Source organism: Macaca fascicularis, chromosome 10, assembly GCF_037993035.2.
Source record: "Macaca fascicularis isolate 582-1 chromosome 10, T2T-MFA8v1.1".
NCBI lineage: Eukaryota > Metazoa > Chordata > Mammalia > Primates > Cercopithecidae > Macaca > Macaca fascicularis.
Genome location: NC_088384.1, coordinates 65954034 through 65971324, shown reverse-complemented (window position 1 = coordinate 65971324; position 17291 = coordinate 65954034). Strand labels below are relative to the sequence as shown.

Genomic DNA, 17291 nt, shown 5'->3' with positions numbered 1-17291 from the left:
CTGAATCCTCCTTTTCCATCCATTTTTGTTTCTCTCTCCCTCAGGAAATATTTTAGATTTTTTTTTTAGATTTGCCTTTGTGAAGTATAAACATGTTTATTTCCTATCTTTAATGGATTCAGGTAGTAAATGATTGCCATTCTGGAAAGGCTTTTATTTAAAGAAAACTATTGTGAATGCGGAAAATCTTTCTGGATGAGTTGCTTACGTTTATCTTTACGTATAAGTTTTTGTTTATCTTTACACCTAATTTGTCCTGGCTCTTTGTCTTTGTGCTCTTTTGTTAAGGGTTGGGTACAGAATTGAAAGCCACGCTCCTAAACCCATCACAAACAATCTGGCTCTGACAAATTCATTGTGAACACTGTATTAACCCTTGGGGTCTCTGGCTTGCATTAAAGCATTGGCGCTTCAGGCCAATTAATTCCACGGTTCTCTCTTTGGATTGTCACATGTGTGCTTGTGCTTCTCAATTTTTCTGCATATATTCAAGGGCCTTCCTGCCTAACCCTGTAGAAATAGTTAATTCTACTTAACTTTCTAATTAGGATAGAGAGGCTTGCCTAGAGGAGAGTTACAGAATTAATGGACACATTTTGGAATTTTTGTTTGGATGATGATGATGTTGGTTGGTTGTTTCTGAGCCTAAAGGGGCCTTTGGTATTTAGTATACACTGTGTTCACAATATTATTAAATTTATAAAACAGGCCAGGCACGGTGGCTCACGCCTATAATCCCAGCACTTTGGGAGGCCAGAATGGGTGGATCATCTGAGATCAGGAGTTCAAGACTAGCCTGGCCAACATGGTGAAACCCTATCTCTACTAAAACTACAAAAAATTAGCCGGGCATGGTGGTGGTACACACCTGTAGTCCCAGCTACTCGGGAGGCTGAGATGAGAGAATTGCTTGAACCTGGAAGGCCAAGGCCTCTGTGAGCCAAGATCATGCCACTTGGGCAACAGAGCAAGACTCCATCTCAAAAAAAAAAAAAAAATGTATAAAACAAATCCCAGATCTAAATGCATATTCAGGTGTATGTTGAAAATAACTTTATAATAAAATCAATTAAATTAGGTTAATTTGCTGAAGATTTGTGGGGATTTGTGGGAGACTGAAGTTAACTTCCTTTAAGTAAAAGTAATTTTCAGTGCTTTCTTTGAAGGGTGGCAACATTAGGCTGAGATCCAGTTTTTACAGCAGATTTTTGCGTGTGTGTTTTAGGGCTCATTGTAGATTCCAGTGTTAAATTTGCCTTATAACTTTAACTTATAATTTTCAGATTTAAAAAGTCTCAAAATATACTCACCAGTCATTTGCCAGTTATTTCTCTTTTGACTCCTGGCATTTTTTCCTCTTCCTTATTTAAATACATCTAGTATCTCATTTGATATTTGAGAAATCGTTTCCTTAAGTTGAGTTTAGGTAAGTTCTTCCCATTGTATTCATTCTTATCTCTAGTGCTCAGAAAGTATGTTATACAGGCTGTTGAAGTTCCTTAAATTCGTAGACAGACCCTTAGAGAATATGGTCAACTCTAACCTAGGAGATCATATTTTTTTTCACATTTCTAACTCCATAAATTACTCAACATATTAGCTTCTGCATGTGACTTTAAAATCATAGAAGAATTTTCCTCCCAATCTGAAGGGTAAGTGCATTTGTGTGCTTTTACTTTTTCAAGGCCTGACGTAGCTTGGCAGGGCCCTGGCTCTGTGCCTGAACCCCCAGGTCCTCAGGATGCTTCCTTCCTGCCCAGGCTGATCCCTTCAGTACCCTTTGACCTCTGCCCCTCTCTCCTGTTGTTTGAAGTACTCTTCCTTTCTTTTTTCCACCTGCCCCATAGCCTGCCGTTTATTGCTTTTCTTTTGTTCTAAAGCGTAATTTATACAGTTTTTATGTATGTTGTTTCCAGCAGTAGTGTCGTTAGGTTTTTTTTTCCTCATAGCACCCAGCAGCATAGTTCTAAACTCATATTTAAAAAGCTCAGTTGTTCATAAAAAAGCTTAGTTGTTCATAATGTTGCAACCAGTGTTTTCCAAAGTCTTTGAAGAGCCTGAACTTTTTTCTTCAGAGGAGTGTTTCTCAGACTTTTTGTATTCATTTTTGGATGAATCAGACAAGGTATAGAATGTTTTATCTCTTCAAGGAGATTTTTTGTTTTAATGTGGATGTGTATGAAGATGGATTTTTAAAGTAACTATTTCTACAGCATTTGCAAGGCTTGTGCTTGGCAAGCAGATAACTCGAAATTCAAAGCCTGAAGGAAGTGGAATACATGTAGTCAGCAGTGGATTTGATGGTGGAAAACAGTTGGGAAAGTTTCACTTTCACTGCCTGCAGTACTTTATAGGACGCTGAATTGATTAACCTCTTCTGATAGAATGTCACAATTCTATAAACTCTTTAAGTGTTTTAAAATGTCAAGTATATGAATCATGAAATTTCCCTGCAAGAACAGTTTGCCTTTGTATGCCAATTTAGCATTAATTATGGAATATATCAGGGAAAGGTTGTGTAAAAATGAAACTTGATATTTGGAGTTTTCTGCTTTCTTTGTGAAGTGTGCTAACCCTCTCTAACAGTAATACTTAAAATAGCATTTCTAAGGATAATTCTTAAAGCGAATCAGAAAAAGGCGTTCTGTATTCCATTCCTTTTCTGCTGAGACTTTGCTACAATATTTTCTTAACAGCAGTGCTGAAAGTGCTACTTGTGATATAAACAAAAGCACTGTTCAGTTTTCTTATTTTCAACCATGCTTAGGTTTTAAATTTTTATTTACTTTTTCCTTGGTGTGTTTATGAAGACAATCAAGCGATTAAAATAGGTTACCTGTCAAGGAAAGGATCTGTTATGCTCCTTGGGGGAAAGCTGGTCTGGTACATAAAAGCTTGATGCATCAACAGTGTTTCACCTGCATTTGGAAAAAGTGGATAAAAATACTATTGTTTAAAAATACTTCAGTTTACAGAATTAGATGAAGTAATACAAATCTAAACACAAGTCTCTTACCTCAGCTGGGCAGACTGTTGAGTCTATAGGCTGTGTTAACTCGTTCCCTTCCTCTGCTTTTCAGAGCTTGTGTGAGGGTGCTTCTCTCTTTACCTCAGTGTTACTTACTACTTCCCTAGATAAGCTCTCCACAAGTAAACCCTTTTGCGTCTGATGATGGAATTTAAATGACATAGACATGAAAAAAATAAAAGACCTTCAAAAGTTTGGATCCGTATAAAAAATTACCTTTTGAGTCTTTGCCTAATGGGTTCCTGCTTAGTCTGTGTGTTTGACTTTTAGGAAGTTTGTTTGAGTCTGAGTCATGGCTGTTACCATATTGGAAAAATACATTTCTAAAAACATAATAGATCTTAGCATACATTTTTGGGAACAAATTAAAATACTAAAAATTGTTCAACCCTTGGAAGCTTAATCCATTTTAGGAGAGAGTGTGTCTTCAAATTGTTCTCAGGGATCCAAGGAAAAATGGTATTAATACTTTGTTGTCATTAGTGTCCTTGTCTTTGAATGGAAACTTCCAAACATTTTTAGATACTCCTTTTCTATCTCGTAATGGTTTGTATTGTATTAAGTGTGTAGATCTTTTTGTTGAGTGTGGTTCTGAGGGGAAGTAGGGATGATCTTGGAGACTGTCCTATTGACTTGGAAAGTTTTTCCCTTTCAGAGCAGGAGCATGAATAATGGAATTTTAAAAACAATTTTGTTAAGGAACAATTGGGAAATAGATGGATTTGTTTTCTCAAACTTTAGTTTCAGCTATCTTATTAAATCTTTTGTTATAACCATTCTCCTGCAGAAGTGATTATCTCTGTGACCCTGGGATTTTCCCTTCTCCCTGGGAGCTTACTACCTTGGCTATTTCCTTCATTTTCTTAGTTTCAGGTCTTTCTGTGCATGACTTGGAGATCTTCATCTGAGCTCCATCTCCATTCTAGTTCCAGCCTTACCATTTTATTTACTTTCCCAACATTCCCATCCCAGATGTGTGTCGAAGACTGTTGCTTAGGCTCTGTCGGTGACCTCTTTGTGGGTGTCCCTCTGCTCTCGCACACTGCTGCTGGGTTGTTCTTTCTGAAATGATCTTTGATGACTTTTACGTCCTTATTGACTACTTGCAAAGGCATCACATTATACTCACACAAACCCTCCATAACCATAACCTGCTTCAGTTACCTTTCTTCCTGCCCCACTTCTGCCCAAATGCATTTTTACTCTAATCTAGCCCTTCTCAACTGGAGTTCCATGGGAGAATTCTGCCTTGAGATCTTAAAGCATCTGTTGTACATATCAGATTGTAGGTAGCAGTTTGTGTCCTGTATCTCTAGAATGATACTAGCTATGTTTTTTCCTTGGGAGAATTGAGAATGTACTCACTCATCATTTTTTGTAGGGCTTAATTCCCTCCCACGTCCCCATTGAGAAGGGCTGCTCAAGTAAAACTGTACTGTTCCTTGGTCCTGGGACCCCTTTCCATATCTTTGTTCCATTTGTTTCCCTTGCCACCCTGTAACCAATCCTGTCTCATCTTAAACCGCAGCCTCTTGGATGATGTTTTCCTTGGTCCTTGGGTGAAATAATTCCTGTCCTCCCCCTTCCCTCCCCCCAGTACACACATATCTTTAGCCTACGCTGACAAAGATGTTTGTATGGAAGGTGTATAGACACACATGCTTTGACTCAGCATCTTTTCTGTGCCTGTTGTTGCATTTTTCTACTTTCTTCCTTATTTCTCTTATTAGAAGGGGAGGCAGGCCTGATGCCTGGCGGTGTGCATAACCCCCCTCCCACCATGAACCATGCATGCAATAGATATTCTAACAGTTTGGCAAACTGCTAAAAAAAGCCCTGCTGAAACACAGATACCTGCTTCAAAACACTATTTGCAAGTCTTGCTTTGTTACTTGACTTTTTATCTGCAAAGCCCTAACGAGCCCAAATACTTAAGTACCATTTTCTGTCATCCTCTTAATTTATCGCTGTCTGTTCTACCTTGCCCTGCCCCATGCCATCTTGCCAGTAGAAAAAAATCTGAGCTAAAGACAGTTGCCAGTGAAGAGTGAGCTGTAAGAAGAACCAGTTGAGTAATAAGTATTGTTCAGCTGTTTTTGAGCTCATGGTACATTTATTGTAAGTGAATCCATTTTTGTGTACTTAAATTTAAAACGAAAATTTCTGTAAAGCAGGTGGACTCTAGTTAAAGCGGCAGTATTCAAAAAGAAAATAGCTAACTAAAAATGTCAACCAGGTTAATAAAACTTTTTTAAAAAACCTTTTTAACTGACTATAAGTGTAAGTGTAATCATTGGAGGAATTTTGAAAAATAAAAGGAAACAAGTTACTAACTTACAGAGAAAAATCACTGATAATCGATTGATGAATATGTCTAGTCTGTTGTATATATGTTTCCCATGTCATTAAGGTCATTAAGTATTCTGCTACTGAATTTTTGGGTTTTTTTTGTTTTTGTTTTTGAGACGGAGTCTCCCTCTGTCACCCAGGCTGGAGTGCAGTGGCACGGTCTTGACTCACGGCAGCCTCCACCTCCCGGGTTCACGCCATTCACCTGCCTCAGCCTCCCGAGTAGCTGGGACTACAGGTGCCTGCCACCACACCTGGCCAACTTTTTGTATTTTTAGTAGAGATGGGGTTTCACCGTGTTAGCCAGGATAGTCTCGATCTCCTGACCTTATGAGCCACCACGCCCGGCCTTCTGTTATTAAATTTTTTAAAATGTTATCTGAGTTCTTCCTAAAAAGGAAGAACTCCAGTGTTTTAACCAGTCCACTATTATTCATACACTTGGGTTTTACAGTCTTTGAAACATTGTGAATAATAGTGTTATAAGCATCCTTAAGTATAAATCTGGTGTATAAACAGAGTCCTGGAAGAAGCATTGCTGTGTCAGAAGACAGACTTAGGTACTTACCAACCTTTGGGATAGGTACATACACACACATACCGCTACCACCGCCATCACCACCAGAAAAGAAGTTCAGCCCAGCTTATACTCAAAGCCTGAGTGTATATCTTTTAAAAATTGGCATATTGGCCGGGCACGGTGGCTCATGTCTGTAATCCCATTGCTTTGGGAAGCTGAGGTGGGTGGGTCTTATGAGTCCAGGAGTTCAAGACCAGCCTGGGCAATGTGGGGAAACCCTGTCTCTACAAAAATTTTAAAAATTAGCCGGGCGTGGTGTTGCATACATATAGTCTCACCAGTGACGGAGACTGAGGTGAGAGGATCTCTGAGCCTGGGAGGTTGAGACTGCAGTGAGCTGTGAGTTGCCACTGCACTCCAGCCTAGGCAACAGAGTGAGACCTGTCTCAAAAAAAAAAAAAAGCATATTTGTGTAGTTGTCAAATGGTGAAAATTATTAAAATCACACATTAGGAGAGAAGGATACAAGGGTCCAACTGTGAAGTTCAATTTTTTTTTTTGTAATTCCCCCCCCACACCCCATAGATTTCTTAGCAATTTGTGTGCATTTTTTGATTTTGCAAATATTTCTATTGGTATATCAATTATTAAAATAGGGGCTAATCTGCCTCAAGATGCTTAGGGGTTTTTGCCATGGACTGAACAAAATTAAAGGTTATTTTATTTTTATTTTTTGTTGTTATAAACCTCTTCGACCTGTCTACAATATCATATTGAAATTTGAGTTGGGGCAATATCTGTTATTTCTCTGTCATCACCAATAGTTAACTAGACCATGACTTTTCCCACAGAGAAAAAGTTACATGAAGGTTATATGTACCAGGAATTAGAGACAGTTTGGTGAGGAAGATACTTAGCCATTTGGCAAACCCATTTATTAACTAAAATAATTTTTGGAGAGGACTTAAACATGAAAAATACCTCAGTCTACATGATAATTAAGACAGGCTAATATAATCAGATCATTGAATTGTTTCTTGTTCTTTTCCAGTATTAATTTTAAAGACCCACAGTTTGCTGAAGATTACATTTTTAAAGCTGTAATGCTTCCAGGAGCAAGGTAACAACAGTAAATTACCTAGGTTTATTTTGTACAAATGGTTTTCATCCCTATTACTAAGGTTTGTCTTTTTAAATGGTCAGAAAACCAGCAGCAGTACTGAAACCTAGTGACTGGGAAAAATCCAGCAATGGACGGCAGTGGAAGCCTCAGCTTGGCTTTAACCGTGACCGGAGGCCTGTGCACCTGGATCAGGCAGCCTTCAGGACTTTGGGGTGAGTTGTCAGTTTCTAGCCCTTGTATGTTTTGCTTTTTCTGAATCATCTCTCAAGACAAGTCAGTATTTATGCCATAATTTTTTTTTTTAAACTTTATGAAAATATGGGGTTTGGGCCAGGTGCGGTGGCTCACTCCTGTAATCCCAGCACTTTGGGGGGCCGAGGCAGGCAGATCATGAGGTCAGGAGATCGAGACCATCCTGGCTAATATGGTGAAATCCCATCTCTACTAAACAAAATACAAAAAATTAGCCGGGCATGGTGGCGGGCACCAGTAGTCCCAGCTACTTGGGAGGCTGAGGCAAGGGAATGACGTGAACCCAGGAGGTGGAGCCTGCAGTGAGCTGAGATCACGCCACTGCACTCCAGCCTGGGCGACAGAGCAAGACTCCGTCTCAACAAAAAAAGAAAAAAAAGAAATACTCAGTTTGTTTCACACTTACATTTTTGTCTCACCACCACGGCTGACCACCACTACTACTATGTCCTCTCATAGATACTTAAAACCAAGCAAAGAGTGGAGCTCCATCTTTAAAACCTAAACGGGCATTTTGGACACATTATTGTACGCCACAGATATCTAACAGACCATAAAATACAACTGTTTTGTAGATATTTTAATAACTTTGATACTGCTCTGCTTTTCTTCATTTTTAAAAATTCACTTCTCCATTTATGTATTGCTATTTGTGTTGCATGAGAATTCTATTGCTTTCTCTAAGATGTTTTACTATTTTTCTGACTGTTACTTCAAGGGAATAAAACCTCCTCTTTACCCGCAAGAAAGTTTTAGCTGAATTAATTAATGTATGATGGAGACTCTTTTTCAAGTATTGACCAATACATTGGTATGGAAGCCTCCAGTCTTTTAAATTTTTGTTTGCCCAGTGCTTGAACAGTGGTATCTCATAGTTGCTTGAATTGGCATTTCCCTGCCTACTGAAATTATCTTTTAATATGTTTATTAGTCATTTGTATTTCCTCTTCTACGAATTTTTGATTTTTATCCTTTGCCCTTATTAGTTACTGAATTGTCTTTTTCCTAGCTGTAGAGATACTATAGAGAGAGGGGACTTGTAAAGAATAGCAGGTAAAGCTAGTATAGAAAGAGCAACAGGCTTGCCATAATATTAATGAGTTAGGATTCATGCACTACTAATGATAACTTATAAATAGATATTTCCAATTAGTGGGGAAACCTTAAGATTCAAAAAACTGTTTAGGCAGAAGGTCACCATCAGCATGTAATTTATACAACAAATATTAAGAGGGATAGTGTGGCAGAGTGATTAAGAGCATGGGCTTATAGATCTTAAATGTCTGGATTCAGATACCTTTTTTTTTAAACCACTTAATATATTTGTGAACTTTACTAAACTACTCTATGCCTCCATTTCTTTATGCCTGAAGTGGAGACAGTAATTATACCTACATATTCTTAAAATTATGAAGTTGTAAGAATTAAGTGAGCCCAATGTCTGTCACGCGCTTAGGGTAGTTCCTAAACACTATGTAAATGTTAGCTGTTATTGTCATTGTTTTGGAAAGTCTTCATTCTTAGTAGCAGTAAAAGAAATGCAGATTTGAAATAGTCCTAAGATAACTTTTTTGCATTATTTCAGCTATTTTGGAAAGCAACATAGTATTTCCTCTAAATAGAGCGGTGAGTTCAGAAGATACTCTTAACCTTTGGTCCAAATTCCTACCTCTTGGATTTTTAAGGAGGAAGTAATTTTAGATGAGCATAATTATATGCCCAAATATTTCTATTGTATTGTAATCTATACTACTAGTACAAAATGAGAGAAATGGTTTAGTAAAGTGTAAGATATCAACATAGTAAAGTATTCTATAGGTTTATGTGTTAGAATTACAAAGATGGGCCGGGCGCGGTGGCTCATGCCTATAATCCCAGCACTTTGGGAGGCCAAGGCGGGCGGATCACAAGGTCGGGAGATCGAGACCATCCTGGCAAACACGGTGAAACCCCGTCTCTACTAAAAAATACCAAAAAAAAAATTAGCCGGGCATAGTGGCAGGCGCCTATAGTACCAGCTTCTCAAGAGGCTGAGGCAGGAGAACGGCGTGAACCCGGGAGGCGGGGGAGCTTGCAGTGAGCGGAGATCGTGCCACTGCACTCCAGCCTGGGCGACAGAGCGAGACTCCGTCTCAAAAAAAAAAAAAAAAGAATTACAAAGATGAAGAAAAGACATAGGCAAGTATTTGATATAGTAAATTAAAAATAGCAAGATGTAGAGTAGTCATGTATACAGTGATAGCAAGAACGTGGATCCTTAAGGACGAAACTGAAACATAATGCAAAAAAAGAAAAACATTCAAATTATTTTTTGTGTGATGTAAGTTGTAAATATTTAAGTGGTTATCAATTAAGAGTCTTGGTGTGGCAGATGAACATTTGCTCTCACTATTACCATTATGTAGTTTTGAGCTTTAATTATAAACCACCTTTTTGTTTGTATTATCTTGATCAGATCTGTTAGTGAAGACATGGCTGTGAGCATTTGTTTTATTTGTGTCAGCTGTGTTATGATGGGTATATCACTATATAATTTTTTTTTCTTGTGTTGGGTCCTTTTATAGCCATGTTATGCCAAGGGGCTCAGGAACTGGCATTTACAGCAATGCTGCACCACCACCTGCGACTTACCAGGGAAACTTATACAGGCCGCTTTTGAGAGGACAAGCCCAGATTCCAAAACTTATGTCAAGTAAGCTTTTACAAATCGGTTATTTTACATTATGAATTAAATATCACAGCAAAGGTTGGTTTCTAATCTTTGTTGCTGAAAAAGATTTGTTGTATCAGTACAGACAGTGAACTTTAAAAACATGTTAGTTAGAAGAGTTGTAAGAGAATACCTTATGCAAAATCTTTCATATATTTTTTATCTTTATTTTTGTGGGTACATTGTAGCTGTATATATTTATAGGATATATGAGATATTTTGACACAGGCATACAATGAGTAATAATCACGTCAGAGTAGATGGGGTATCCATCACCTCTAGCATTTATCCTTTGTGTTAGAACCAGTCCAATTATACTCTTAGTTATTTTGAAATGTACAATTATTGACTATAGTCATCCTGCTATGCTATCAAATACTAGATCTTATTCATTATTTCTAACTATTTTTTGATAGCCATTAACCATCCTCCCCTCCCTAACCCTTCCCCTACTGCCCTTCCCAGCCTCTGGTAACCATCCTTCTACTCTCTGTCTCTGTGAGTTCAATTGTTTTAATTTGTAGCCCCCACAAATAGTGGGAACATGCAAAGTTTGTCTTTCTGTGCCTGACTTGTTTCACTTAACATAACGACCTCCATTTCCATCCACGTTGTTACAGGTGACAGGATCTCAATTCTTTTTTGTGGCTGAACGGTACTCCATTGTGTATATGTGCCACATTTTCTTTATCCAGTCATCTGTTGATGCACACTTAGGTTGCTTCCAAATCTTGGCTACTGTGAATAGTGCTGCAGTAAATGTGGGAGTGCAGATGTCTCCTTGATGTACTGATTTCCCTTTTTTGGGGTATATACCTAGCGTTAGGGATTGCTGGATCATATGGTAGCTCTATACTAATTTACATTCCCACCAGTGGTCTACGAGGGTTCCCTTTTCTCCACATCCTTACTGGCATTTGTTATTGCCTGTCTTTTGGATGAAAGCCATTTTAACTGGGGCAAGATGATACCTCATTGTAATTTTGATTTTCATTTCTCTGGTGATCAATGATGTTGAGCAACTTTTTATGTACCTGTTTGCCATTTGTATGTCTTCTTTTGTGAAATGTCTGTTCAGATCTTTTGCCCACTTTAAAATTAGGTTACGTTTTTTTCCTATAGAGTTGTTTGGACTCCTTACATATTCTGGTTATTAAACTCTTGTCAAATGGATAGTTTGCAGATATTTTCTCCCATTCCATGGGTTGTCTCTTCACTTTGCTGATTGTTTCCTTTGCTGTGCAGAAGCTTTTTAACTTGATGTGATCACATTGGTTCATTTTTGCTTTGGTTGCCTGTGCTTGTGGGGTATTGCTCAAGAAATGTTTGCCCAAACCAATATCCTAGAGATTTTCCCCAAAGTTTCGTTGTAGTAGTTTCATAGATTTAAGTCTTTAAACTATTTTTATTTGATTTTTGTGTATGATGAGAGATAAAGTTATAGTTTTATTCTTCTGCATATGGATATCCAGTTTTCCCAGCACCATTTATTGAAGAGACTGTCGTTTCCTCAGTGTATGTGCTTGGTTCCTTTGTCGAAAATGCGTTCACTGTAGATGTATGGATTTATTTGTGGGTTCTCTATTGTGTTCCATTGGTGTGGGTTATCTGTTTTTATGCCAGTACCATACTGTTGTGGTTACTATTGCTCTATAGTATAATTTGAAGTCAGGTAATGTGATTATTCCAGCTTTTTTCTTTTTGCTCATGATAACTGATTATTCTTGGTCTGTTTTTCATCTTGACTATATATAGTTAAATGAATAAGATAATTTGGATTTCTTCCTTAATCTTCACTTACAAATCTGTTTCTCAGTTAATAGGCAAAAAAAGTATGTGGAAATGATTGCAATTTATTTCATTAATACAAGTATAATTAAATCAGATGTGATAGATATGGATTGTCATCACTTAGTTGCCTGAAAGACAAAGGTGTCCCTTTCTTGATTCAAATTGTATCTCAGTATTACCTACAGTATAGCCAGGCACTGCTTTAGGTGGACTATACCTTTAACCCCATAGTTCTGGAAGACCTTAGTCTTTCCTTAACCCCTCATAATCTGTTCTGTGGACAGGTCAGAAATGTTGACCACAAAAATTATTAACATGGCATTTGGATTGCGGTGGGAAAGGGAAAAGATAGTTGAATGTTAGACTTCGTAGATTTTACATTAATTTTAAATTGTATCCCCATTTAATGTTATTTTTGAGCTCCATTGTCATGCCCATTTATCAAAGAAGTATAAGTCGTGTGCCAGTGTCTCAAAACAAATGTCTTCATGAAGGCTTTGTTTCTCCATTCCTTGTTGTCTGGTTGCTACAAGGGCAGCATAGGGGAGAAGAAACAGTGTGGCAGGATGCTCAAGTTTGTTAAATCTGAGTGTCATATCATTAAAACATTTTTTTCTGATTGTTTGAAATATTTCATAAAAATTTGATTTCCAAAACACAGAGTGATACTTTGTTATAGACACCCCTCAGAGCTGTTTTTAAACCGAAGCTGTACTTATTAAAGAATGTGCCAGGTTAAAAATGGATAATTGATGGGAAATATTTGTACTATGCACCTAGCACTGTTGTAATGCCAGTTAATTTACACACCAGAAGTCCAGATTTTCTGGATGTAGTACCCAAGAAGAAATTGGTTCTATAGGTCTTACTCTTTCAGGGCCCTCTGTTTTTAGTGTATTCACTCTCTATCTCTGTCCCTCTCTCTGGCGGTATAGCTTTGCTATATGGCTTAATGACATTGAGTGGAGCTTTGTGAGACTCTATCATGAAAACTATGGACTTCTATTCAGTGAAGCACAGAAGGGGTACAGAGGTACAGAGTCAGTGGTCCTGTGGGAATCTGCTTGGTGCAGTGGTTAACAGCTGCTTCCCATAAGATTTAGCAAATAACATTTCTAGGTATTTCCATATATTCAGTATCAAGTCATACCATGTACAACAGGAGAGTCTAATCATTTTGAATGAACTATCTTTGCTGTAAGATTTTACCAATAAATGGTGAAAGCATATCCAACATATTTTTAAAGCCAGCTGTTATTGACACATTCCTATCCATTTCTTTTTTCTTGTTACTCTTTACCATTTACATGGATACCATGGCCTTCTGCTTCTAGCAGAAGGATCCTGTTCCAATAATAGGGAAAGAAAGAAGCCAGGTTCTTTTATTTATTAGCTTTACACCAAAGGAGAGAATTTCATGCCCTTAGGGGTCTACAGTTCTATAGTTCTTGGTCTGCCTTCTTTGGAAACAGACAACTCTTGTTTGCATCTGTGCATTTTATTTCAAATAGTGGAGTCCCCTCTCTACTTTTATTAATATTACTTTGGTTAAGTAACTCCTTATTTGCCATTGTTGTGGCTGTTACTAGATTTAATGTGTACTTACAAAGTGCAAAATACTTACAAACGGACTTTAATTAGAATCTGTTCCAGTTAGAATATCTTTATTTCAGTTATGTCATGAAAAAATTGGGAGATATGTTTTGTAAAGTAGGGATTGATTTAGAGCAAGAAACAAGTACCCTCTGCCTGGTGACTTGTAAACATTGACTCAACTGAGGATTAGTGCTGGGACTCTAATGACATTTAACATCTTTTCAAAGGGCGTAGGAATGGGAGGAGTGAAAAAGTTTATGGACAAAAAATTGGCAGTCATGTGGTATTTAAATTGAGCCCAAAAGTGGGAAATTTGGGCTACTCTAGGCTGAGAGAAAACAATGAACTTTGAAGTACATGGCAAGTAGTTGGGTGGTATTAAGCATAGCATAACTGATACAAAATTAGACTGGGAGCATACTTGGAATAGATTACGAGGGGAAGAAAACTAATTTAAAAAACTTTTAAAATGCATTTTTAACTACAGTACATGTTAATTGAATAAAATGTGGCATGTAGCAATAAAACATAGAAAACATCAGTAATTCCATAGTCCTGAAATAAGCAGTGTTTCTTTTTATTATTTCATGTGTCCAAGTTTTGAAAATTAGATTATTGTATATGTATTTTTACATATACTTTTTTATTGAAATGTAACATATATAAAGTGCCAAATTGAACTGTACAGTTTAGTTTTTATGAAATGGATATATTCATGTATCCACCATTCAGATTCAGTGGAAACCCATCAGTCCTCAGAAGCCCCCCATTGTGTCCTTTCCTGGCACTACCCCCATTAAAGGGAACCGCTATCCTGACTGCAGTATCATAGTATCATACATTACCTTTTTGTTTTTTAACTTTACATAATAGTTTAAAAAGCTACTACATGACTACCCTTTTAAAAGCTTGCCCTTTTTTTCAATCTTTTTCTCTGAGATTTATATTGCTTGTAGCAGTAGTTCATCCATTTTCTTTTTCTTTTTTCTTTTTTTTTTTTGTCTCCCTGAAATGGAGTCTTGCTCTGTCGCCCAGGCTGGAGTGCAGTGGCGCGATCTTGGCTCACTACAGCCTCCACCTTCTAGGTTCAAGCAATTCTGCCTCAGCCTCCCGAGTAGCTGGGATTACAGGCTTATGCCACCACACCCGGCTAAGTTTTGTATTTTTAGTAGAGATGGGGTTTCATCGCGTCGGCCAAGCTGGTCTCCAACTCCTGACCTCGTGATCCGCACGCCTTGTCCTCACAAAGTGTTGAGATTACAGGCATGAGCCACCGTGCCCAGCAGTTCATCCATTTTCGTTGCTTATAGTGTTGAATCATAGGACTATATCACCATGTATTTACCTATCCAGTAGGAATAACGTTTGGGTTGGTTTCTGGTTTAAGGTTGCTGGATTGGACTGCTGTGAAACCTGTGCGTCCTTCGATGCACACATGTAAACACTTATGATAGGTAATGTACTCCATAGGAGTGGAATTGCAAGATTGTAGGATTGTGTGTATGTTCAGCTTTAGTGAATGAAAGTGTCAGGCACATTTCCCAAATGACATTCAGTTTGTGTGAATTTACACTCCTTCAGCAGTGGAGGAGAGTTCTGGTTGCTTCATATTGTTGCCAACCCTTGATGTTATCAGTCTTTGCACTTTTAGCCATTTGACTAAGCAGGGAGTGGGTATCTCACTGAACTTTTAGTTAGCATCTTCCTGGTGACTAATTAGAGCAGTTTAAAAAATGTTTATTAACCATTTGGATATTTTTGTTTGTGTGATGTAGTGTTCAAGGTTTGTGTGGTTTACATTGGGTTATCTATCTTTTTGTTTTGTAGACGTTTTTATATTCTGGTTATGAGAGTAGTTTTATATTTCCACTTGACAATTTGCCTTTTCGCTTTTTTATTGGTGTCATATGATGAATAGAGGTTTATGCCAGCATTTAGGGAATGTGGGTGAAGGGGATGTGGGAATTCTTTATACTCATCTTGTAACTTTTAAGTCTGAAATCATCACAGTAAAAAATTCAGAAAAAAAAAACAGGACAAAAAGAATCAATACTATATAATTGATGTGTTTTGATGTTTTAAGTAACAGTATCTTAAATATCATTTTGTAATTGCTTGTTTGTATATAGAGATAAAGTTGATTTTTTCAACTTCATTGAAAATTTGTTTTCAATATTTGTTTCTGACATCTTTACTAGATTCATTTCTTCTAATAGTTTGTATGTTCTTTTGAATTTTTTTGTGTACACAATTACGTCATCTCCAAGTAGTGACCATTTTATTTATTTATTTTCTAATCTTAATGCCTTTTTTGTTTGTTTTGTTTTGCTTTATTGCACGAGCTAGGACCTCTCATAATTAATAGAAGTGATGATGGTAGATATACTCATTTCATTCCCAATCAGTTTTAAGGGGGAAACTTTTACTATTTCATCATTAAATATGATGTTTGCTGCAGTTTTTTTCTTTGTAGATAACCTTTATCAGATTGAGGAAGTTCTATTCTTTGTTTCTAGTGGGTATTGAATTTTATCAGATGCTTTTTTTTTCTCTAAAACCTGGGGTTTTGTTTGTTGTTGTTTCTTTGTTGTGTTAATATGGTAAATTACACTGATTGATTTTCAAATGGTAAACCAACATGGCATTTCTGGAGTAAACCTAATTTCTGGAATATATATCATCATTTTTTATATGTCACTACATTCTGTATGTCACTGTATGGTGGGATTTTTAAAATCTATGTATTATGAGAGAGATTAGTTTTATTACTTTCCCTTTTTTGGATGTTCTGGGGTAGAGTTTTTTTGGCATTATAAAACAAGTTAGAAAATATTTTCTACATTTTTGTTCTCTGGGTTATCGTAAGAATGTTGTCATTTCTTAATTTTTAGAAGAATTCAGTGGTCAAGCCAGTTGGGCTTAGAGATTCCTTTATGAAAAAGTTTTCAATTATAGATTTTTTAGTACTGGCTTTTCAGATTTTTCAGTAATTCTTATGTTGGTTCTGGTAAGTTTTTTGTTGTTGTTGTTGGGAGTGTGCCCATTCTAAAATTTCAAATTTATTGCCAGAAATTGTTCGTAAGATTTTGAAATATATTTTTATAGCAGCATGATTTATAATCCTTTGGGTATATACCCAGTAATGGGATGGCTGGGTCAAATGGTGTTTCTAGTTCTAGATCCTTGAGGAATCGCCACACTGTTTTCCACAATGGTTGAACTAGTTTACAGTCCCACCAACAGTGTAAAAGTGTTCCTGTTTCTCCACATCCTCTCCAGCACCTGTTGTTTCCTGATTTTTTAATGATTGCCATTCTAACTGGTATGAGATGGTATCTCATTGTTGTTTTGATTTGCATTTCTCTAATGGCAAGTGATGATGAGCATTTTTTCATGTGTCTGTTGGCTATATGAATGTCTTCTTTTGAGAAGTGTCTGTTCATATCCTTTGCCCACTTTTTGATGGGTTTGATGGGGTGGTTTGTTTTTTTTCTTGTAAATTTGTTTGAGTTCTTCGTAGATTCTGGATATTAGCCCTTTGTCAGATGAGTAGATTGCAAAAATTTTCTCCCATTCTATAGGTTGCCTGTTCACTGATGGTAGTTTCTTTTGCTGTGCAGAAGCTCTTTGGTTTAATTAGATCCCATTTATTAGTTTTGGCTTTTGTTGCCGTTGCTTTTGGTGTGTTTATTGCAGCACTATTTGCAATAACAAAGACTTGGAATCAACCCAGATGTCCATCAGTGACAGACTGGATTAAGAAAATGTGGCACATATACACCATGGAATATTATGCAGCTATAAAAAAGGATGAGTTCGTGTCCTTTGTAGGGACATGGATGCAGCTGGAAACCATCATTCTCAGCCAACTATTGCAAGACCAGAAAACCAAACACCGCATGTTCTCACTCATAGGTGGGAA

The 17291-nt window shown here is 37.2% G+C and overlaps 1 protein-coding gene across 9 annotated transcripts in view; it reads left to right on the top strand.

Moving 5' to 3' along the window:
- The window catches only part of XRN2 (5'-3' exoribonuclease 2), an 87037-nt gene that overhangs the window by 54845 nt on the left and 14901 nt on the right, over positions 1-17291 (top strand). For all 9 annotated transcript variants that reach the window (XM_005568203.4, XM_074004639.1, XM_065522699.1 and 6 more), the window contains 3 exons: positions 6949-7017; positions 7101-7232; positions 9837-9964. In XM_005568203.4, the coding sequence (XP_005568260.3) occupies positions 6949-7017; positions 7101-7232; positions 9837-9964 (329 nt within the window). The remainder of the gene's footprint in view (positions 1-6948; positions 7018-7100; positions 7233-9836; positions 9965-17291) is intronic.